At 37.6% G+C, this 23,183-nt stretch overlaps 1 protein-coding gene and 1 long non-coding RNA gene across 17 annotated transcripts in view; one reads left to right on the top strand and one right to left on the bottom strand.

Moving 5' to 3' along the window:
* Window positions 1–2,960: 2,960 nt before the first annotated feature.
* LOC134168372 (uncharacterized) lies at window positions 2,961–12,224 on the top strand. Of its 4 annotated transcripts, none has more exons than XR_009966520.1 (3): window positions 2,961–2,991; window positions 3,420–5,102; window positions 11,300–12,224. It is a non-coding gene; the product is annotated as an uncharacterized LOC134168372 (long non-coding RNA). The 4 variants fall into 4 exon arrangements; XR_009966521.1 differs by having other exon boundaries at window positions 2,962–2,995; XR_009966519.1 differs by lacking the exon at window positions 2,961–2,991 and having other exon boundaries at window positions 3,355–3,899; window positions 5,017–5,102.
* The window catches only part of WDR20 (WD repeat domain 20), a 50,904-nt gene continuing 36,226 nt past the window's right edge, over window positions 8,506–23,183 (bottom strand). For 3 of the 13 annotated variants that reach the window (XM_062627936.1, XM_062627933.1, XM_062627935.1), the window contains 2 exons: window positions 20,636–21,913; window positions 8,506–9,397 (listed from right to left, as the gene is read on the bottom strand). In XM_062627936.1, the coding sequence (XP_062483920.1) occupies window positions 9,344–9,397; window positions 20,636–21,913 (1,332 nt within the window). In that variant the 3' untranslated portion in view covers window positions 8,506–9,343. The other 10 variants (XR_009966512.1, XR_009966508.1, XM_062627942.1 and 7 more) reach the window with 8 other exon arrangements.

The raw sequence follows: 23,183 nt of genomic DNA, 5'->3' as shown, positions 1-23,183 counted from the left end.
AAGCAGTGGGATGTTCAAGAAAACTTAATACCAGCAAAACTATTTACAAGGAAAACAACATTTTTGAGCAGCTGATTGTTTTGTTGTTTGTTTTACCATGTTCCCAGCCCTCATATTTGAGTTTGGTAAAAATGTATTTTCTCTGCTTTATCTCTGAATAATGTATGGCTCATCTCCTCTTATGAGCATCACTATTCTCAATCTTGTTTAAAGCACTTGATGGTAGAGTTTTTTCCTCTTTTTTTGCTATTCTGCAAAACCAGAGGGAGTGAGAGAAGACACTCCTCTGATTTACTACTTTGATTTATAATATAGTGTGTTTAAGACCCATGTACCAGGACCTGATGTCCTGGAGTATTTTGAAGTCAGATTCCAATGAAGCAAGAGATCAGGAAAACACAAAGTCCTTTGAGCTTTTTGATGATGATGAAAAAAATCATCACTAGTCCTCAATTAAAAAGGTAAAATCACCACCATGACTATTTCTCCACTATCTTTGTGCCCTAGCAACAGCAGCAGTTCTTCTTTATTCTCTTCCCACGCTGCTGTCTCTGATATGCAACCAGGAGTGGTAACATTTGCTTTCCTTCTTTCCTCCTCCTCCACATGGCAAGTGCAGCTGCTGCCATCACCATTGCATTAAATGACAACCCTTATGCTTTGCCTGCTAAGTTGTAGAAACAGCTCTACCTCGGTCAGAAAACTGTTAACCAAAAAAAAATCCTAAATGTGGCAGTTCTCTTGCAGTGTAATGGGACCAAAAGCTTTAAAAATGCCGTGGATTTCCATTTCTGTTTGAATCAGGTGGGCTTTGAAGTTTGGCAAGAAAATGACACACCACAAACTTGAGTTTTCTTAGGGCAAAAAACCTCAAAGGTATTTCCATGTAATTTTAGCTTAATGTAGCAATTTCATTTGCAACCACTGCATATGTTCAGAGACCTGACAGATGTGCTCAGAGAGAAATGAGGGATGTTTACTGGGAATTACCAAATTAGAATCTTGCCAAGCTAAAGGAAGCTATGGACAGGTTGGTTTGTTTTTAAATGCATTTTGCAGTTCTGCTGTTGAATGTTTTGTGAAAACCTTTATGTTCCACACCACATTGTGTAAGAATTTTTAGGTTTTTTTTTGCAGCTGTGCTTATCTTTTAAATCATGCTCTCCGTTTGCTCCTTATAAATCATGATTCCTGAATTACATTTTTTTTTGGTGGACTACACAGTTGTTCTTCACTGTGTTATTGTTTTACGTTTAGCAGAACTAAACTACATTTGGTAGTTCGCGCAAAAGCTACTACCAACTGCTTGTCTTGATGTAGCTACAGAACATGAATCGGATCTCTTCCTCTACTCGAAGTTTTATGAAGACATTGAGAGAAGTGTGCAACCAGCTGTTTGACTGAATTTACAAACAGTTAAAAGAAGTTTCCCGTCTACAAAGAGGGCAGAGTGTTTTCCTTTCAAGGATCATGTGGTGCTACTGAAGTGTTTCTTCAGTTGTAAGTCCAAGGCAATGTTCTGCTGATACAGGAAAAAGCAACATGTACAAGAAACAAATGTTAGTGGACCTAACTTGTTACGTCAGATTACTCTATTGTGATAATAGTGTTTTCAAGGACTCTGTGCAAGTTTTATATTAACTGTGAATCAAGCTCAGGAGTGCTGTTCAAATTGCCATCTTTCCAGTACTGCGGCTTGCAAAGAACCTGTGTGTTAGGAATGGAATGTTTCTTACAAATACATATTTCTGTGTATATACACAGCAAGAAAAACTGCTTGACTCTGCTGTCTTGAAATGAGGAAAAAATGTCTTTTTCTGGGATCTGCCACTTCACTAGAAGAAAACACAATCCCATATCCATTACCTTTCACCAGGCAGTGTTCTCTTTACATATTTTATCTCAAACCTGTGAGGAGAGGGCAGCTACAGGTTTCTGTTCAATAACCCATCTTTCCGTCCAGACATGCAGTTGTATGAATCTGCTGCATACATTATCCTTCAGCTGTTGGTTGGTATTTAACTATCCACAAATGAATAATTCTAAAATATATCTACCACATAAATGAATGATTTTTAACCAAAGTGGCAGTTGTGCCACTTTAATTATTTTAATTGTGTCTTCTCATGAAGTTCAACAAGGACAAGGTCAAGGTCCTGCACCTTGGTCTGGGCAATCTTAAACACAAATACAGGCTGGGCGGAGGATGGATTGAGAGCAGCCCTGAGGAAGACTTTGGGGTGTTGGTTGACAAGAAATAAAACATGACCCAGCAGTGTGTGCTCACAGCTGAGAAAGCCAACCAAGGGGAAAAAAGCCAGAAAGCCAAAGAGAGGAGTCTCTCCCTCTGCTCTGCTCTGCTGAGACCCCACCTGCAGTACTGCATTCAGCTCAGGGGCTCTCAACACAAGAGGGAAGTGGACCTGTTGGAGTGGGTCCAGAGGAGAGCCACAAAGATCATCAGAGGGCTGGAGCACCTCTCCTATGAAGACAGGGGAGTTGGGGTTGTTCTGCCTGGAGAAGGCTCTAGAGAGACCTTCTAGCAGCTGTCAAGTACATAAAGGGGGCGTACAAGAAAGCTTGAGGGGGACCTTTTAAAAGTGCATGTAGTGATAGGCCAAGTGGGAATGGCTTTAAGATGACAGAGGGAGATTTAGATTAGGTATTGGGAAGAAATTGTTTAGTGTGAGCATGCTGAGGCGCTGACATAGGTTGCCCAGAGAAGCTGTGGCTGCCCCATCCATGGAAGTGTTCAAGGCCAGGCTGGATGGGGCTTTGAGCAACCTGGTCTAGTGGCAGGTGTCCCTGCCCATGGCAGCGGGTTGGAACTGGATTATCTGTAAGGTCCTTTCCAACCCAAAGTACTCTATGATTATCTAGTGCTAATACCATCTCTTACCTTGCAGTTTTCAGCCTCTCTTTCGTGGATCTAATGAGCTGGACCATATTTCAAAAGTCCATGGCTAACAAAGCTCTCCACAAGTTCAGGCAGTAAGTATGCGCCTCCTTAGTTATTAATCTCACTGTTTAAATATCCACTGTATGACTGTACATCTGCAATTTCTGCTCAGGGAACCACCATACTAATCTAACTCCACTGGGACACCAAAGAGCAGTGTCCTCTATCCCTACCCAGAGATCGTCGGATTCATGCTGCTTGTAGGCAGAGCAGAGGAAATCTGAGCCTGTATCACTCTTATATGGCCTTTTATTTCCATAGTATCTTTAAGGCCAATAACATGTTAGGAAAGAAAACATTTCCTCCCCCCCCCCCCCCCCCCCCCCCCCCCCGTTATTACAGACTTATCCTTAATAAATGATTACCTAAATCAGATGAGAATTCTTTTTTTTTTTTTCAGTAATGTAATGCTCTCTGAATATGAATGAGTAACTATTTGCTCTCAACTTCCTTAACACAGGTCAAGAATTGCAAGGTTTGGTTTCTCCTTTAAAAAAGGAAAAGGAATACCTCCTGCAGTTTACCTCCCAAAGGCTTCTCTCCTGTATGCAATGATAAAATATGATCCTGATGAGAGAATTGCTGCCCATCAAGCATTACAGCACCCTTATTTTCAAGAACTCTGGCAAGTGACTTCGAATCACTTCAATCTTGAAGACTAAAATTAAAAAGTGGGGGGAGCCCTATATGCTTATTATTTAAAGTGGACTGAAATGAAGTTTGCTTACAGTGGTAGTACTAAGCTTGCAATACAATGAACATAATTCAGTTATTTGCACTGAGTCCATACTTCACCTAAAGCAGAGCTGATGTTTTACTCTTCTTTTTTCCTCAAACTTTTTAGGGCAGGTGAAACACAAAAAATTAAGATTACTGAGAAATACATCAGGGCAGGTAATTCTGTGTTTGTGGCACATTTCAATGGCAAGTCAAAAGACAGGTAATATTTAAGTGGAAGAATTGGCAGACCACTTAGAGAAAGTAATTTGTGGCATTGAGCTTGTTAGCTAGAAACAAATGTTTTACTTAAGCTGACTTAAGGTTTTATTGAGTCTGCCTGAACACTAATCTTGATTTGGTTTCCCCCTGCTCCCAAGCCCTGAAAACACATGAGTTAGAATTTAGAAGCTGTGATACCACACAATCCCTTCAGCAGACTTTTATCATAGTTGCTTTTACTTAAAGAATCACTTCCACATGTTTGGTTTTTTTTTAATATAATAATCTTTTTGCTATCTTTGAACTAAAGAGCTTTATAGAAGAAGTTGTAGCAGAGGCACAAAGTGCTTTTGCCTTTCTTCTCAGGCCTTCAGTCTACATCTTGAGCAAGTAATTTTTTTTACTTAATTATCCTATACTTAGATGATATCCTAAAAGATATGAAAATGAAGAAAATAAGAAAATGGGAAAATCCTAAACTTGTATTTGACATTGGAAATTAAAATAAAAAAATCTGATTAAAAGTTCTGGCAAACTAAAACTCAAGTTTATGTTCAAGCTATGTGAAAAATACTCAATATACTCACTCTGAAGAGTTCCCTGTATCAGCAAGGTGAGACAGAAGTCAGTACTATGTGAAAATCCCTCAAATACAGGTTTTTCTCAAAAAAGCAAACTGCATTAGCAAAAAAAAAAAAAAAAATTATGAATTATTTTCTGCTGTGCATTTAACCTCAAAGGCACAAATTCTCCTTCCATAGAAGCAGCGACTTTTTCCACCAGTTTAACTCTGCGGTTCATCAATGTAGGCTTTGTAAGGAATTCCTTTGGGAAAAACTGCAAGAAATATCAAGTGAGGCAGGAATTTTTAAAAAAGAATTAGCTGAAGTGGCATTTGGCAGAGCTCAGTGAGCTCAGTACACACCCTGCATCGAGCTTTTTATTTTCCTTTTAGAACCTGATGAAGGAGAAGGTTTGTTAAAAATAACATGAAAAGATTCTTTGAGCTTCAGTATTAGAATGGAATATTATCTACAAAATACAGGATTTCATATTACATTATAAATGACAGCTAACCTTTGTATAGCATTAGATGTAAAAAAATCTTTATTTTTCAGTCAGCTGTGGCAAGTGCTCACCTCCTGTGTTCAGTAACTTCAACCTCCACTTTTACTGAGGATGTGCCGATTATGAATAGTAAGAGGTACTTAATTTTGATGCAGTTTCTGTAATTGCTGAATAATGCTAGAGAACTATAATGTAGCTAAAAACTAAAGCAACTTTTTATCTGATTCAAAGCAAATAAAATATAGTTTTCTTCAAGCTTTAACAGAGAATGATATTGCAGCTAGTTGCTTAAAAGACTAGTATGGGCTTTTACCTTATGTTTTAGAAATTTTGCTCAGATCATCAGTAACTGTTTCCTAGTAATTAAAAGGCAGAGTTTTTAACTCACTTGGAAAGAGCCATTATTGCAGTTTCACACTATTGATTTTAAATCTCTGAGGTATCTTAAAAAAATCTGCCGTAATTTATTTGCAATGCTTAAATTTGGTGATGTGTTACAAAACAGGTTTGCTGTTTAAGAAGCAAATGTGTTTGTACAAGTCACACTTAGCTGGGGGTTTAAAAGTCTTCTGCCTACCAAGTACGCATGCAAGACAGGTTTTGCCAATAACCTTTTTTGTGGTTTTTTATTAGTTCTAAAAGCTACTCTGCTCATAACTGGGAAGCGATTAGCTTTTCTTTCAGTAATGACCCCCCTCTGGGACTGCTTCTGCTCAACACTTTCTGTATAATGAACAACTGAAACACAGTCAAAGACAAGGCAGGTGGGGGCCATGTTGTATACACAAACTCAGTACAGGGTTTTTATGTATATATATATGTACGTATGTATGTATAAAATAAAGGTGTGATGCTAAGCTTAGGAAGTAGAATTAAGGACTGTAGGTCTGCAGGCAACAAAGCGTAACTGTAACCTCTGACTGCGTATCTCAATCAAAAGTGTCATGAGCTTATCCAGTGTTTTTTCCCAGAGGGGAAGATGGTGAGTTGCTTGGTGCCAGTATATTTGGAGTTAAATATGGTGTGCAGCAGTAAAAATGGTCTAAAAATAGGTAACTTATTGTATCTATGGGATCTTCTTGCTCTCTGCAATTACTAATTTCTTACAAGATTAAAAAAACAAAAAGGACAAATCCTTCTACTGACATCTGACTGATCATTCAGTCTCAGAGTTCTATTCCTAGCATTACACGTTAGGCTGAGACTTGTATTATTAAGAGTATGTTCTTTGATAGAGATATGTTAATTGCATTGGTAGTTTCCCGTAATCTTTTTCTGGAAACCTAAACCCACAGATGCTGAAGTTTAAATATTTCAACTAAAAAGAAAAAAAAATCCCTCAGACTGTGTCTGCACAAGGTCTTGTTTGATTTGAAAAGTGTTATTGCAAATGTTTGCTTCTATTATTGATGTATCAGGTAGGTAATTATTCATACACCAGGAAAGTGGTTATTTTTTGATAAGGTCAGAATTTTGGTAAGTTTAAACTTGGAGAGAAACAGCAATCAGCGTAAAGTGTTGTGTATTTTAATTCTGTCTTTCATAGTCACTATCTACCTGTGGCTGTCAAGGCTGTTCTAATGAAAAAGGCCATTTCACATTCAGCAGATTGCTTCCGATATGAAAATTAGAAATTTGAAGGGAAGGGCCACATTGGAATTTTTCTTTATTTTACACTGTTTGGCACATATGGTGCTTCACAGTTAATACCAAGTTCTTTGCTGTTATACCTCCGGAGAGAACTTGGACTTCTCTGGCTGTTGATTAGTTGGCAAACTTGAACTTTCCCACCTGCTTTATAGTTAAAATACTCTCAACTTTAAGCTACAAACTGGCAAGTCTTCTTTCTACTCTCATTCTTCCAGCTAAAATTCCATAATGAACTGATCTGTGTTCCACTTGCTTTTATTTTTTAACATAGTTGGAAAATATTATGAAGAGCTGTGTCTATAGTAGAACTCAGAGTTCTTTTCAGGTAAGTATCCCTTTTCTTCCTGGAGTATTTTTTTTTCTACATGGAATAAAGGGTGGGATGGGCAGTTCAAGCTTCTAGATGACATCCTGATAGCAAAAAGGAGGCTGAAAAAAGAACTACCACAGATGTTCCTTGAACTGTTGAACTATGTTGAACTATGAGAGACATACTCCACAAACACATATGCAAGCAGCTGCAATTATTATCCTAATGTTGGATACGCTGATCCTTTCCATAGGGGTTTTGTATTTTTCCAGCTCAAGGAAAAGTCTTTTAAAGTCATTACACATATTCTCAACTGTTTCATTTTGACTCAGACCGTACGAAGCGTTTACATCAGGGAGGTAACTACAGTAGTTTTCAGTGCTGAGGTTTATCTGTATTTTAACAGTTAAACCCACTATGTTAATAAAACAAAACTTCTGAACAATAATCCTGCTCAGTTTCAGTGCTTTCCCCATTCCTTATACTTTAGAAGTATGTAAGAAAGAATTGTGAAGTACAGCTCCATCTTTAATAACATAGACAAGCTAACTGCCAGCTTATAAATGTATCGGATGGTTTTCTACACAGTAGCTGAATTACAAGAATTAGACTTAGTTACAAGTAGCTACTGCAGTTGTTTCTTCCCAAATTTTCATTCATTTCCTGGGAAAAAAAAAAAAAGAAAAATTAACTTCTTATGCCAGAAAATATCTAAACTTTACTTGCAGTTTAAAAAATTCTACCCCACTTTACTACTGCAAGAGCAGGAAGGGCATTAACATGTGCCCTCAATGCGCATGCATACTCGGGCAAGTTCCACATTCCCAGGCTACTGGCCTCTATTCTGCTCTGCTCTGCCTGCTGCAGGATTCAGCAAAAGCCTAATTGAGAACACTGCCATATAGGGAATAGAGGAAGATACAGCAGGTACTTCTGTTCTCTGTCGTTCTGGGGCTTGACACAAAGCAGTATCTCTTGGCGGGGGGGGGGGGGGGGGGGGGGGGGGGTCTTTGCAAGCACTACTGAAAACAATTTAAGTGTTCTGTTGCAGAGTGATTAAAATTACCACGCATTAAGACAAGCAACAGTGAACTGTACAAATACACCACTACGTCTACCTCCGTAACACTTAGCAGCTTAAGAGTGTTGAATTATAAATGAGACATCTGATGTAAGACAAACAAGTTGTCTCAGAAACACATCAACTCCAATATGTTGACCTAATTTTAGATTGCCAAGTCAGAAAGCGTGTACATCTACTACTGCTGGATCTTCCACTTCACAACTCCTGGGACTGTGTGGTTACGAAATCCTTACCCTGCACATTTGTCTCTCTGCACAATTTTTCCTGTATGATGTATTTAGAGATAAACCATTACAAGAAAGAGCAAAACAATGTTATTTTACTTTCCTAATCAAAATTCAAGTATATTAAATATGAAGTCATGTTCTAGATGAGATAATTTTGAAAGGAATTTGTTGTACAAAGTTTAGATGTTATATCTGTACCAAACATTTAATTCAACAAAGGACTGATTACATCAAAAGTGATTGAATTTGAACAAAAAGTAAACAAAAATGCATATTCAAGATAGTTTAATATGTATTTTCTGAATTAGAAATATCACTTTCTTAAATGAATGAGAAGTTCTAGTGTAATGATCCGTTACTCCCCTTCCCATCACTCCATTACATTATTTATACATATAATACAGAGCCAATCGCAGTTGGAAACAACAATATTAAAATAAATGTTTAATAGATACAAAGGATCTTTTCTTCACAACGTAGTTTTTCTGGTGTCTGGACACCATTTTAAAAGTAATTTTCTATTAGCATTAAACTATTTAAGTGCAAAACAATTTTGTTTTAAAAAATCTATGATTGCAGCATCCATCTTCCTGAATAACATTTTGAAGCCAGAAAGTAATGACTTTCATTTTCCATGAGTGCATTCCAGGCTGTCTTCTAGCCATCTCTGGTTAAAAAAATCAGTGCAAAATAAACAATGGTGAAGTACTAGTTTAACCATTGAACTTACTTGAATTTAAGAAACATACTTTATTTTACATTATGTATATATATCTTTTATTTATATATTTATAGAGAGATTAAATTACACTGTACTTGAAAAGTATAAAGAAAACCAAAAATGTTACTATTATTTCCTGCAGCACCAAAGGAAGCTTTCCCCCTGCCACGAAAACCCTTCCTTGGGTGCGCAGATTAGCAGTATTAGCTGTAATAAGAACTCATTACATTATTCCTTTGCAAATTACTATGTGATTCACATAATTCCGTGTTTACACTCTGCCACATTACAATTTGTGATGCTCTTTGCCTGAAGAACAGCTCCTGGTTCCACTGTCATTACTTCTTGTCCTGCGTTCAGAGGTTTGCTAGCAGTAGTGTGATGGCTATACTACAGTTCCACTTGGAGAATTGGCCTGGTTTTGGGATGACAATAAACCCTGCAAACAAAGCAATTTACATTAATCCAGCAAGAGAACCTGACATTAAGTTTATAAAGTTCTTAGACTGAAGCTAAAATGAGTACATTTTATTTTTACCACCAATTGCTTACTTTAGACATCAGCACCTTCTTCCCTACAAAAGAATCTAGGCCACTACTGTATCAGTCAGGCAGCATACAAAAGAGCTCTTGGTAAGTAAGAAAGCAAGCATGTGCGGTTATGACACACAGTGACTCTGATCCCAGCATTTGATTTAATCTACCTTGCATTTTGATTCATTGCAAACTGCAAAATGTTAAAAACCATACATCAGAAAAGTGATCAGTGTTTTATTAGGGTACCAACAAACCAACCTGTTCCAGTATCAACAAGGTTGACATCTAACCTGATACAGGGAAACAATCTCTGAAATGCTACTGAATTATTACAAGCTTCAAATAGAAAAATAGATTATCTACCCAGGTAGTTATTCTGGTAATTTGAAGAGAGAATGAAACACTGAGCAAGACTTCATAAAAGATTCCCCATTACAATTTAAGTTTGCATTCAGGAGAGCTTTTCACCAGCTCGTTTAACAACATCACTGCTTAAATAAAATGAGACTTACTCATTTCAGACGTCACTGCACAACTGCATGGCACCCGTTGCTACACAGAGGCTGCTGTAATGATTTAAGACAACTATACCTTACGGATAGGTATCAATGAATAAATTCCATTTCAGATTTATGTATACTAGCCCCTTTTCAATCATTTACATAAAGATAACTGTGTATCAGACTTAATTAGGAAAAGCTTAATACAAAAATACAATCTGGTCTTCTTGCAAGGTCATGATTTAGTTGTAGCAAGTGCCAGCAGGCTGAGGAGGACAACGGCAGTTAAGCTGGAAGCACACCAGTGAGTATCACTGTGTGACTCTACTATGCAAGCATGGTAAATGCACTTTTAGCAATTCCTCTCAACAGCTACCAGCTTAGGATCTTACTTCAAAATTAAGATCCTGTGACTCAGATCCATCAAACTAGACAAGCTCAGGCAGACAACTGGCATATAACACAGAATTAGCCTACAACTTCAGAATCTACAGGAGCTCTTTCTTGCTTGGATCCAAGAACTGAAAGATCATAGCTGGGGGAAGAGAACCCTTTCCACGGAAGAGGTGGAAGGAGGGCTGCACTGGCTGGATTCAAGTCATCAAGTTCCTGCTAAAACCATAGCCTGCCCTTTCAAAACACATCTAATCTACTGGCTCAGATCTGATGATTCTGGATACATCTGCAGGATTTATAGCAGACTATGTGTATGTGTACACACATTTATATAAAACAAATGTATGTGGTGCTTCATTTGGTATCCTCCATAGATCACACCTGCAGGAACCAGAACACTCTATTTTTACTTGTTTACATAGTGGATATCAGATTCAAACATCATTGAGGTAGACTGAAGTAGGATTTCTTTAAACTTGTTCAACACTCAGTACAAAGATACTGCCTATTTCACAAGAAGAGAACAGGAAGTTTCCTAGCTATTAGTTAAGGAATAGATGGTGAAAAAAAGGCAGAATTTTGAAGCAAACAAGCTACTGAAGCACTTCTGAAAACGTTTACCAAGAGAATTTTGTTTGAAAGTAATGGAGATGAATCAGAACTCTATATAGTTCATTACTGAACATTCTTCTTAAAGCCAGCACTGAAAACAGTTTCTTACTGGAAGGTCTTCCTTTTCAGAAGATTACATCCCCTAAGCAACTTTAAGTACCCTGGAAAAAGACATCCAAAAGTATTATTTTCAGTCTTTAATAAATCAGTGATCCAAGCTGTTCATAGGCAAATACATGCTTTCAAAGCACATAAAAAGTACCAGAAATGACATAATACTGGGTCTTTTTCAACAGGTTCATAACCATGCTTTGCAGACAAAGAGAAATAAGCACTATTCTACTATCAGATTTACACTGGAACACAATCAGTTTTTGGGAAACAAAATGAAGAGTTATTCATTTTCCTACAACTCCTCTAAAAATCCTTGCTCTGCATTAATTCTGCAACTGTGAACAGGCAAGCCAGAGGATCACCAAGTGGAAAGAATCTGACAACCGGTACCCTTTTGTTACTGCAGACAGGGGAGAGGTCAGAAGTTTTGTATATCCTCCCAAGTACTGAATTTCAGAAGAGACCTCATATTTCACATAGGAACAGCAAAATAATTCAGTTTTAGGCACAGAAGTTTTACCAAAGTTACGAGTGTTCTCAGTGGGCCCTGAGTAACAAAAAGATTCTGCAGAATTTGCCATTGTATTGCAGCCTTTCAAGCAAGGGCAGTTTAAGAAATCATGTTAGGTGCAACATAGGAAACTTAAGAAAGTCATGTTAGAAGAGCAAAAGAAGGCTCAAAAGTTTGATGCAGAAGCTACTCTTAAGAATCTGATCTGTTGTACAAAGCGTGTGGTACTAGAATATCTGTAATTGCATTCTCTGGGAATAATACAATAGATAAGGTTATAAAAAAGCCACAGAAACCTCCTGCCTCTAAATGAATAAAGAAACTGGGCTGCAATGCTTTCTGTGATGAAACCATCCAGCCTTGGCAACAAGGTGGTAAAAGATGGAAGAAAAGCTGCAGCAATGAATAGTGCAACAGCAGAGCTGTACAGTTCAACAACCGTGACCAAAGAGTTGAGACATGAGCACTGCAGATCTCCATGTGGTACAGTGCATCAACTCAGAGCTAAGCAACAAACACATCACACCAAGCGAGCAGCAGAAACAAATTAAGAGATTGTTCAAAAAAGTTCTGAAAATAAAGGGAGTCTTTTATTAGTGGTGTCATTCTGTAAGCATGTGGGTCTTAGCAGGGGGTGGGAAACAGAACAGCAAGGAGACCCAAGTCAGAAATTTGCTAAAGCAATCCTCAGAGAGGGTTCTCCAAGTAGGTCCTGCATCTTCTGCCATCATAATGGATTACTCTGCAGCTGAAACATGCTTCTTTCCCAGAGGATGGTATTTTTCTTACATCAATTAGCAAAGGGAGAGTACTGCATGCAGGCTGTTTCAGTGCTAGTTGCAAAGTCTGCTCCAGGTTTGTCTCTGCATTCTTTGACTTCCCTAAACACTCAGGACTTGGCATATTCAGTAAAAATAGGCATGAACAGGTAGGAATGAAAAGCCATTAACAATTACGATCCAAAAGGTCCTTTCCACTGACAGCTGTAGCACTCACAACTGTCCCCTGTCCAGAAAGGCCCACAGCAGTCTTGGGGTTAATCATGCTCACAACAGGCTGGGGGGGGGGAGCAGTGTGGGGTTGGTGTTTACAGAATTCCACATGCTTCATCCAGAGTCTGTTTTTTTTCCCCCAAAGATCTGAAACACAAGGTTTCACAACAGAAACTATGAAACACGAGTCCAGAACTGCTGTATTTAAAAAAAAGTCAAGACGATACCAGTATTAAAAAAAAAAAAAAAAAGCACCAGTAACTACTGAGTTAATATTTTCTTCATGTAAATTAGAACAGGATTCACTGGAGCCAAAGATGCAATCATATGCTGTTTCACTAATACAGAAAATAAACTGCAAGTCTGAACACACAAGCAGGAGATGGGAAATGGATGGCAATGTGCTACCTCACAATGCTCCTGGCACATGCTCAGCCTTCGCCCTCCTCCAGCCAAAGAACTCAGCTCCTGCTCAGTAACTTGCTGGACTGCTGTCAGAACTCTGCACCTCTTGCCTACTTTCTGTTTAGAAATCAAAAAGTAGAAAAATCAAAGGGTCCAATGTAACAACCAACATAAAAAAAACCCTGGGGTGTCTCCCAGTGCACTTCACTGAAACAGTTAAACCAAGTTTTAAAAAAGGCTGAATTAATCACTGCCCATACAAAAATAGCACTGATTTGTTAAAGCATTTCTGCTATTGCTAGTATATGAAATAATGGGGAGGGGATTTATGATTCAAAGAATATTCCATATTTATTCCTGTAAATATTCCTGTAAATAAAAATTCCTGTAATTTATTCCTGTCCAGAAGTGTGATATTCCTGAAGTAATCTGAAAAAGCCATCTGGACCTTTGTTTGACAGAAGAGCCCACAGTCCAATACAGTATTTGAGCAACAGCAAAATGCCAAAACAGAGTGAGATTTTTCACATTTGTTTAAAATTCTGTAGTCAAATCAGCTGAATTGGTTTTAAGAGTTACATGAACAAAATCTCCAACAGTTTCTTATCCAAACGATTCAGCATTTATTAGCTTAAGTCTCTGAACCGCATATACTCACTAAATCAAGATGTAATGGAGTCATAAAAATCAATTGAGAATGGTCAAGGAAGCACATGCTGAACATTTACATAATATACAAGATACATTTTGTATGGGATTTAGGGGGATACAGCAAAGCTGATAACTTTACATAGTCTATGTATTCACTTAACAAGAGTTTCAAGTGTATTATTTGTCTTCTGCTTGCCTTTTAATTCTTTGTTCTAGTACTGTTACAGGAAAGTATAAATGCTTAAACCATCTGATACTGCTAAAAGCATGTAGCAGCATCAAGGGAGTTTCACTTTTGACTTTTCTGTGTACATGAGGGAGTTTCTTCTCCTGAGAGGTGTATCACCATTTATTCATTGCCAACAAAAAGCAAAAATCAAGCCTGCTAGAAAGACAGCAAACTAACTAAAAATCTGCCTTGTGGCATTAGGCAAGAGTGCTTCAAGACCAGCATAGGACTGGCAAATGGAAGATAGACAGATGCAAGAGAAAAAAAGTAAGATGCTACTATGTGAATCAGAATCACAGACTACTGGGTTGGAAGGGACCTCAAGAATCATCTGGTCCAACTTTCTAGGCAAAGTATGACCTAGACAAGATAGCCCAGCACCCTGCCCAGCATAATCTTGGAAGTGTCCAATGCTGGGGAATCCACCATTTCCCCAGGGAGATTATTCCCATGGTGGATTGTTCTCATTGCAAAAATTTTTCTCTAGTGTGCTGGGAAAAGCAGAAAAGGCTTTTGCCAGCAGAAACCTTATCTGGCTCGAGCAATAGAACTTCAAGCTTCGTTTCAGTAGTAACGGCTCCCATACTTAAAGGTTTCTCCAGCTTCCTCAAATACAAAAGCCACAAAGATTTAAAATTTTCAGATTAGAAAAGAATGAAATTGACCTAAATCAGGGAAAATATCAGGGAAAAGCATATGACTTAAAGCAATACAATTTGGGTTAGTTGTAAAATAAGTGTGGTCTTAGCAGGAGAAGAAATGAGCCAAATGAATTTGGTAAGGTTGATGAGCACCTACCAAAAACCCCACTTCAAAATGCAGAAAATAATGTGAACATACAAGTTATTTCCTCAAGATTTTTGAGCAATGTTGTTAAAGACAAGCAAGACAACTTTCATGTTCCATGACATCTTTTGCCAAAGGATCTTCTATGACCACAGAACTTGTGGAAGATAGTTTCATTTCATCCTTGCATTGACTGCTGAGAAACTAGTTTGACCAACCAGTTCTTGCATCATTTGACGTAACTGGATGTTCCCAGAAGCTATCAGGATGGATTTCATTTTGTTCCTCCACTGGTATTTGTTCTTTATACATTTTTATATTTTATATATATGTATGTATATACACATATATTTGTATATACACGTATATATACACACACCATCACAGTGGTCAGTCAATACCTTCTGAAGTACCAGAAAGTTCTTAAGTTCACGTAAGAAAGACTGATTTCCTCAGCTTTATTCTACAGAGCATTTTTGCTTAACAGATGAACTGAGTCCTACCTCAATTAGTCTCGGCCCAAAGTAGCTAACTGCTTCTCAACAGTTAACTGAAATTTCTTAAAAGTGCCTCTGAAACACTTTAGTAAGTGCAAGTTCTTTGGCTCCTCCATCAGTTAACACAGAACCACACCCGCAAGGGTGATGCAATCCCTAGGCCACTCAGATGGAAGGGGAACATCTTAAGTCTTCACCTAAATTGGTTCCAAGAAATTTTGCAGCCAGAGTTTTGGACTGGTTTATAGTTTTAGTTGAGACGAGCTTAGTTCTAGAGAAACCACAGCTTTTCTAGACAGAAACACCTGAATCAGCCATACCCGCAGGGCTGTAAATTCGGCATTCATTAGGTAAATATCAAGATCCAAGGCTGGAATAAAAAACATACCCCGCACCAAAGTCCACTAAGGAAAGAGCTCCTGTAGAGTCCTAGAATAAACAACACTCTGCCCCAGCTCCTACTTCACAGGTAGGCAGAGAGGATCTAAATATGTCTGTGTTTAACTGAATCTGAGTTTAAACCAGCTTGACAAGTCGTTTGGTAAGTATTCTATTTCTTATTACTCTAGTCCTAAACAAAAGCAAGTATCATGAAACGTGACCTTATCAGCAAGATTTAAACATCAAAACATACGCATCATCTTGAGATGAAGTGAAATATTTACTCAGAACAGGTTACAGGATGTGATTATGTTCTTACTTTAAAATATGGCAAGTTAACAGCTTTCATTGTGGCCATTTGTTAAGCATGTTACGTTAGCATAAGACCACCTAAAGACTGCAAGATAAATTAAAACTCAAATGTGGAAAGGATTATTGAAAGTTATCTACATTTACAGTTCAATCACACATTTTTATTTAACATCAGTATACAGAGGACAACCCCAGCAAGTTATTTTGTAATGTCAAGTATTTAGTAAAGTTCTTCAGCTGTAACAGTGACAACAGAACAGCTAAAAATAAGCAGTATGAAACAAACATGATCTTCTTAAAATTATAAATATACCAACAATACTTCTTAAAGCTTAATTATTGCAACAGTTAAATTAACAATAGTTCATGTTAGAAAGGCTCTATGAAATTTATTCAAGTTGTCAAGAAATTAGATGGAAGTGTAAAAAGGAAATACATATGAATTTTACTTCTGATTTTCACTAAAGGTAGTCAATACAATTTTGTACAGTATCACCTAACATGTCAATCTTTAACAAACTCAGTATACAGAATTCATAAAATGCAAAAAAAATATTGTTTAATCTTTACACGTAAATTGACAGTAAGTTAACTGACACAAATTTTATTACTGTAACATAAGCAGGCCAGCATTTTAAATATTAATTTAGTAGCTTTATGTTGTTAAAGGGGCAGATGTATACAGTCATTCCAAGTACATATTTTGAATAGGTGATAATTCAGAACATGGGTTTTCTAAAACGTGTTTAGTAAAAGTAATGTTATTTCCTAATCCAGACATCCTCATCATAAAGCCTTTACAGGGTTATGATCTCTCCTGGCTGTATTCAAGCCACTAGTCACACCTCCTCACGCACATGCCCTGCTATAAATACACATACCTTGCTATAAATATCACACCAGTGTTCTAGGTTTAAATTCACCCTGACAATGCAGGTATGCTATGTGCAACTTTGCTATTATGCACATTACAGAAAGCCTCAAATTTTAGCTTGGTAACCTGAAGTCATATAGCTGTGTTTCAGTTTTACTATAATCATCCCTGAAGTTTATACAGATACCGTATCACGTTGAAAGAACTCTATTTGATAGTACTTAAATACCAGCAATTGAACTTCAATTGTAATGATGAAATGATCCTTTCCACTCAGGAAGAATTAGTATGTATAGCTGCTCATCTCACTCAAATATAGTACATGAATGTTTAAGTACTTTCACTAAAACAGAAGTCATACTAAAACATGATACTGTACTACAGTTGTAGTTAACTAGAAAATTCAAGGATGTTATAATTTAAGTCTAAGATCTCCTGTACAATAAATCAAATAAATAAATTCCATGTGCATTTGTTTTACAAAATGGTAGCATGTTTATCTTGCCAGGTTATACACTGCCATTTCACCTGTTCATTCTCTGGCCAATCTTACCTTGAGCTTTCTTACAAAGGAAACTCATCAGCAAGTTTCACTTAGATAACATGGAGTCACTGTACAAGATGATCAATAGTTAATTCTGAAGTCAAACACAGGAATCACATAGATAGTTCCTCTGATTGCTAAGTTCAGAGAAAGCTTGTTTTGCATATCCAGGTACCACTTTGGTTTTTTCAGAGTTCTGCGAGTTGTTTCTGAGTGGGGTTGTTTTTAATTGCTTCTGCAAGTCCTGTAACTCAGTCTGAAGTAGCTATAAAGATAGCACATGAAGTTTACCTTGGTTGCTTTAAAATTACTTTTCTGTGTTTTCAAATGAATACAATCCCATTCTATAATCCCATTTAGAGTTCTCAGCAGGGCCTAAGAAAGATGGGGGGGGGGGGGGGGGGGAAGGAGGCAACAGCTAATTGTTACCATGTTGAGAAGAAAGTTCTTACTCTTGCTAAGGCAATCTATTTTTCTCACCACCCTGAACATTCTTCCATAGACACAGGCTACAAAAAACAAGAGTAAAAACTGGAACTAATGAACCCTTAGCCTCATTCACCTTGTTTCTAATTGAATTTTGCCATTCACCTCACTCTGAGTGGGCGTTAGTACAGCAGTTCTGGAAGTGCAATGCAAGAATGGTATATCCAGTGAGGAAGCTCAAGGTATGATTATGTATACACAAAGCAATTTAGAAAAGTTTATAACCAACTGTCAGGCCCCTCTGTAAGGGCTGTACAGCCTAATAAATATCATAAGGATGACATCTGAAGAGACATTTATTTCTCCCCCGTCACCTCCCCACTAAGGGCAGCAACAACCCAACCAGAAGAGAACTTGTCATACACTGTCCAATTATCCAGCACATCTTTTGATGGCTATTCAAAATGAGAGAGAAAGGTAGCGCTGGCTCAATGGAAATTATGTTGGACACTGCAAGCCTGCTTCAGTTTTCCATCCAATTCTTTCTTTAGACTGGCAGTGGCATGAATTTAATGAAGGCCTTCAGAGGCAATGATGGAAGAAGCAGCAAGATTCAGAGGCTTTCACTCTAGAGTTGGCAGACAAAAAAGTGATGGAGTTTCAAGATCACTTGGGGACCCACATTTCAAAAGGAAGACTAGAAATAGCAGCTTTAAACCCCAGAGTAAAGGGACAGACTAGGATAAAACAGCTGGCAAAATGGAAATGATGGCATATAACCCAGTAAGAAAGACATTACCACGAGTGTTTCATACTTCAACAATTTTCATTAAATAAAATTAAGTGCTTTCTCATAAACAAAAAGGGTGCTCATAAAGTCCTTCTGGCACAAATATTTTCCTATCGAAGCCCTGTAAACATGCCACCAAAGTTTAGTTTTTACCAGCAGAGTGAGCTCACTAGAAATGCAAGTGAAATCAGAAAAAAAAAAATCATTTCAAAGTTTCTAAGTAAATACTTCCTAAACAATATGGCATTTACATCAGTGTGCAATATATTAATTTTGAAAGTGATAACTTCAGCATGAAAATTACTTACCTGTAATTAAAGTTTTCCACATTGGCCAATACATAAATCCTGATTTTTGGTACTGCATACTTTATCTCTGAAATATTTGAAATGTCATATTCCAAATCAAAGTCAACACACAAAAATATTTAAGTTATACCCAGCCTAACAAAGCCCACCTCAGCCACTGGAAGTAATTTAACAGCGTACTGTTTAGTAGTACATAAAGGAGTTTTAGAACAAAAGGAAAATATAGGGCACACTGGAAATCTGAAGCAGTGCTGTACATTTATAAAGTTAATTCATGAGACTTGAATTGCACCAAGTCACAGAAGTGGTAACTGCCTTAGCATTTGCATTCAGGACAAACATTTTAAATAGTTCAGTATTTTGGGGGATGCTCTTTTTTTTTTTTTTTTTACTAAATTAATGCTGGCTCTGTGGTTGTGAGGCAAAAAATAGTTTTAGGTAACACTCTTCTTCCTTCTCCCCAAAAAAGGGCTTACAACTTTTAGGTTTAGATTCAGCCTTCAACTATGCATTAAGATGCAGAGCAGACATAGCTCTGTGCATACCTGTGTTGTGACAAATTTGATAACATCTCAAAGATAATTACACTATACGAACAAGTTTAAGAAAAATTACCGAGTTTTACTAAAAAGCTTCTATCAATGAAGATGTGGTATATAAATATATACAGTACCTCCACTTCAAAAGTCAGATTTATGAACCAAATGGTTAAAAGCTTTATGAACCTAATGAACAGCAGATTTTCATTTAGGCTGCCCAACACAGCTATTAGCAGATTACTTAATTTTCTTCAGGTGATAACCTACATTTTCACAAAAATAACAGTGTTTTTTGGTAGATCAACTCTGGTGATGCTTTCATAGCTGTATTCCTTTAAAATGTTGCTGGCAAAAAGAGCTATTGTAGCACAAAGTACTTTTTAACAAAATAATCACTATGGTTAGCTTCATTCAAAATTTAGCTTGCTATGCATTGGACAGAAGTAAAATGAAGTTTTATCTGTGTTCAAGTGCATTTAACAACACGATTTAAAACTTGTAGCATATCTTAATGAGGGTTCAACTGATAGAATAGGTGCCATCAAAAAACACAAGTTTGTTGATGATCAAACTGCCTAACAAAACCGACAGTAACTGAAACTACTCAGAGAAAGCTGGCATGGTTTTCCCTAATTTAACAAATACATAAATCAAGACCTGGCTAAAATTAGAGTTCTTTGATTATACCGAGTCACAATTTCAAGAGCATAAGCTACAGTCAGTAAAGGGCTAGCAAATTTGTGCATAAAATGACTGATGCTTTAATAAGAAGTGATTTTACATTAAAGGCAGGCCACCACAGAAAAGGATAGACGAATAAACACTTTGGTTTTAATTTTTTTCAGAGGCTCATATTTCTCATTAGACTTAAAAGCCGCAGCTTTTCACAAGCTACTCTCACTAGAAGTGTTGTATTTTGTAGAAAACATTAGAAGGATTATCATTATTTTAGTGATGGACAGGTTTTACTTCAATCTTCACATAAACAGCTTTCACCATATTGTGGTTATGCTTAAGTATAAGAACACTGATCAATAGTTTAGATGCACAGTATTTATTTCTTCTGCTGGAAGGCAACTATACTTAATTGTATCCAAGACACTTCAAATCATTCAGAAATATGGCATGCAGTATCCAAAAGTATGGCTCTGAGGATTTTTTTTTTTTACATTAAGCATAAAGAAATTTTATAGTCAACATTCATTTATATTTCAAGAAAACTACCTATTCAGAGTTCTAGTTCTTTGATGCAGCATTAAGGATTAAAACTTACCACTTTACCAGGCCTTGCCCATGTGCAAATAAATCCCTCCTGACAAGCAGTGACTATACAGTCTTCAAGAAAAATTAACACAGTCAGTCTTTCATGTGCTATCTTTTTACAGATAAGAGGCTCTAACAAGGGAACATCTTCCATTCGGGGACAGAGAGGTGTTCCCAAAGTTTTAGCTGGGTCCGTTTTGGTTTTAGTAACTAAGTTCAGTTTGTCACTGCTCTTGCTAGATATATGTCCCATGCTATGATTTCTCTTGTGATCTTTTTCATGGTGTCTTTCCTTTCGATCATGTAGTGATAAGGTTGCAAATTTACTAACGCCAGAAGCAATGGCACCATCCATGACACTGCTTTTACTGCCAGCATTTGAGACTGCAGAATGCGGAAGGCTGTTTGACCGTGGAAGAGGAGGGGGTACAGAGTTTCCAGGTGTTGTGATACTGTTTCCATTACTTCCTGGGTTAGTTCCACCACTTCCAGCAGGTGGACTTGTGGCATTCATGACATTTGTATGTGTCCTTGCTCTTGAGAGAGGTTGGTGGGGGAAGAGGATATCTTCTGTAAGATCCCACAAACAAAGCTGTGTGTCCTGGCCTACGGAACCAAATCTATACGTAACGCTTACTGGACGACTGTCTGTAGAGTTCCTTTTGGATAGCCTAGATTGAGTACTATTTGCTCGATCTCTGCCAAAATGAAGGTCTTGGAAATCCTCATCACTTCCACTAAATTCCATCGGGTCACTCTCTTCTACGCTAGTGGTATATGGATCAAATGCAACAACACTGACCCATGACTTATGTCCGTGGCCTCTCGCTATTACTCGACAGTCCACAAAAGACCATACTGTTACCAAGTCATCCTCTCCACCTGTCACTATGTATTTCCCATCAGGACTCCAACACACGCACAGCAGTCCTCCAAAGTAGCTTTTCATTGTACCATGCAATTCCACTGAATCAAAGTTAAACACACGAAGGAAACCATCCTGGCTCACACACGCCAAGAACTTCCCATCTGGGGAAAAGGCAAATTCATTCAGGGCACCCTCACCTACTGTCCATTTAAGCAGAGGGTTTCTTGTAGATTTACTCTTGCAAGTGTGTACTGCAAAACTTTCTCCTTGTTTAAGTAGCTGGTAGTGCGGGACCGTGGTACCACAAGTGTGCTCCACGTTATACAAGTACATATTGCCACTGGAATGAGCTACTAGGAAAAGGCTTTCCGAACCTGGTACCCATTTTACACAGGTTACTCTGGACTTGTCTATTAGTCTCTGCGAAAAACAAAGAAGATAAACATCAGAAAGTCTGAAAATTAAAGTTTTAATGATTAACGGTAAATCTCAGCTTGGGGAGAGAGTGGGATGGGGAACAATACTTAAGTGAACTCAGCTTTCTAGGAGGGAGCTATGTTACTGCATTTGCAAAAACTTATCGGGCAGTAAAGAGGAAATTATTTTTAGACAAAATGCTACCAAAGGTTATTATTATGGTCCAGTCACATTCCACAAAGAACAAACTTCAATCAAGCCAATCTGTTGTTATGAATCTAAAGGCAGTGTTCTTAGCTTTATTTTTCACTGTGTAGGTTGAAGAGCTTGAAAAGGAAACAATCAAGAAAACACAGATTTAGCTACAGGGAAAAAAGGCAGTTACTGATCTATACTACATAGGTTACAAATCAATAACAGTAAATTCAGACTCTGGTTTTACCTGAAATCACAAATAAGATCCATCCTCTCAAGAAGAAATTAAAAAAAGGAGGCTTTAGGAGCCTTTACCAGGTTTTACTGATTCGGGGAGGAAAAGCTACAGACACATTCACCCTGTTATCAGGTGGCTGGAAAGTTAGTAACTAAATGCACAAGGTTCAGTGAGTGAATTGAAAAGGCACCACATACTCTTCACCTGGGAATCCCCACCCTCCAATTACTTTTCTTTCATTAGCCAAGGACCACTCAGTTACCACCTTAGAAGTTCCTTTTTAATAGAGTCTACCACTGCAAAAGAATGAACACACACATTAAACAAGCATTCCTGATCATAATGTCTTCAATTCTGTAAGAACTGAGAGATAAAGTCTGACTCCTTGAATTTGCTAGTGTAGCTCTGATGGACCAAGCTGGCCATAGCATGACTCAAATGCAACTTTGAGACAAGTAATTCTTTACATGCACACTGAAGATTTGCATTTGACATAAGACTGGTAACAGGCTGAAAGAAAAGGTGAGTTACACTAACAGCAAGAATGCAAAGACAGAGCCTAAGGAAATACCAGGACAAGTTACAGAAAAGTTAAAAAAACCCCAAACAAACAAAAACCAAAGAAGAAAACCAAACAAAACAAAAAACCTACACCAAAACAACCCTAAACCCTAGCTATGCTGTTTATCACAAAACAAACCCCAACAAATAAACAAACAAACAAAAAACCAACAAAACAAAACCCAAACTAACGGATAATGCATTAACTGTTATCCACTCTGGGCGTGTACCTAACACCGGAAAGCAGCATCTGATCATTTTAGATCATACTTTTGCATA

The sequence above is a fragment of the Pezoporus occidentalis genome, unplaced genomic scaffold (assembly GCF_034315485.1).
Source record: "Pezoporus occidentalis ecotype Australia unplaced genomic scaffold, CSIRO_AGI_Poc_V1 ctg31, whole genome shotgun sequence".
NCBI classification, from domain to species: domain Eukaryota; kingdom Metazoa; phylum Chordata; class Aves; order Psittaciformes; family Psittacidae; genus Pezoporus; species Pezoporus occidentalis.
The sequence above is the reverse complement of the archived record's forward strand: the minus strand, read 5'-3'. Positions and strand labels throughout refer to the sequence as shown.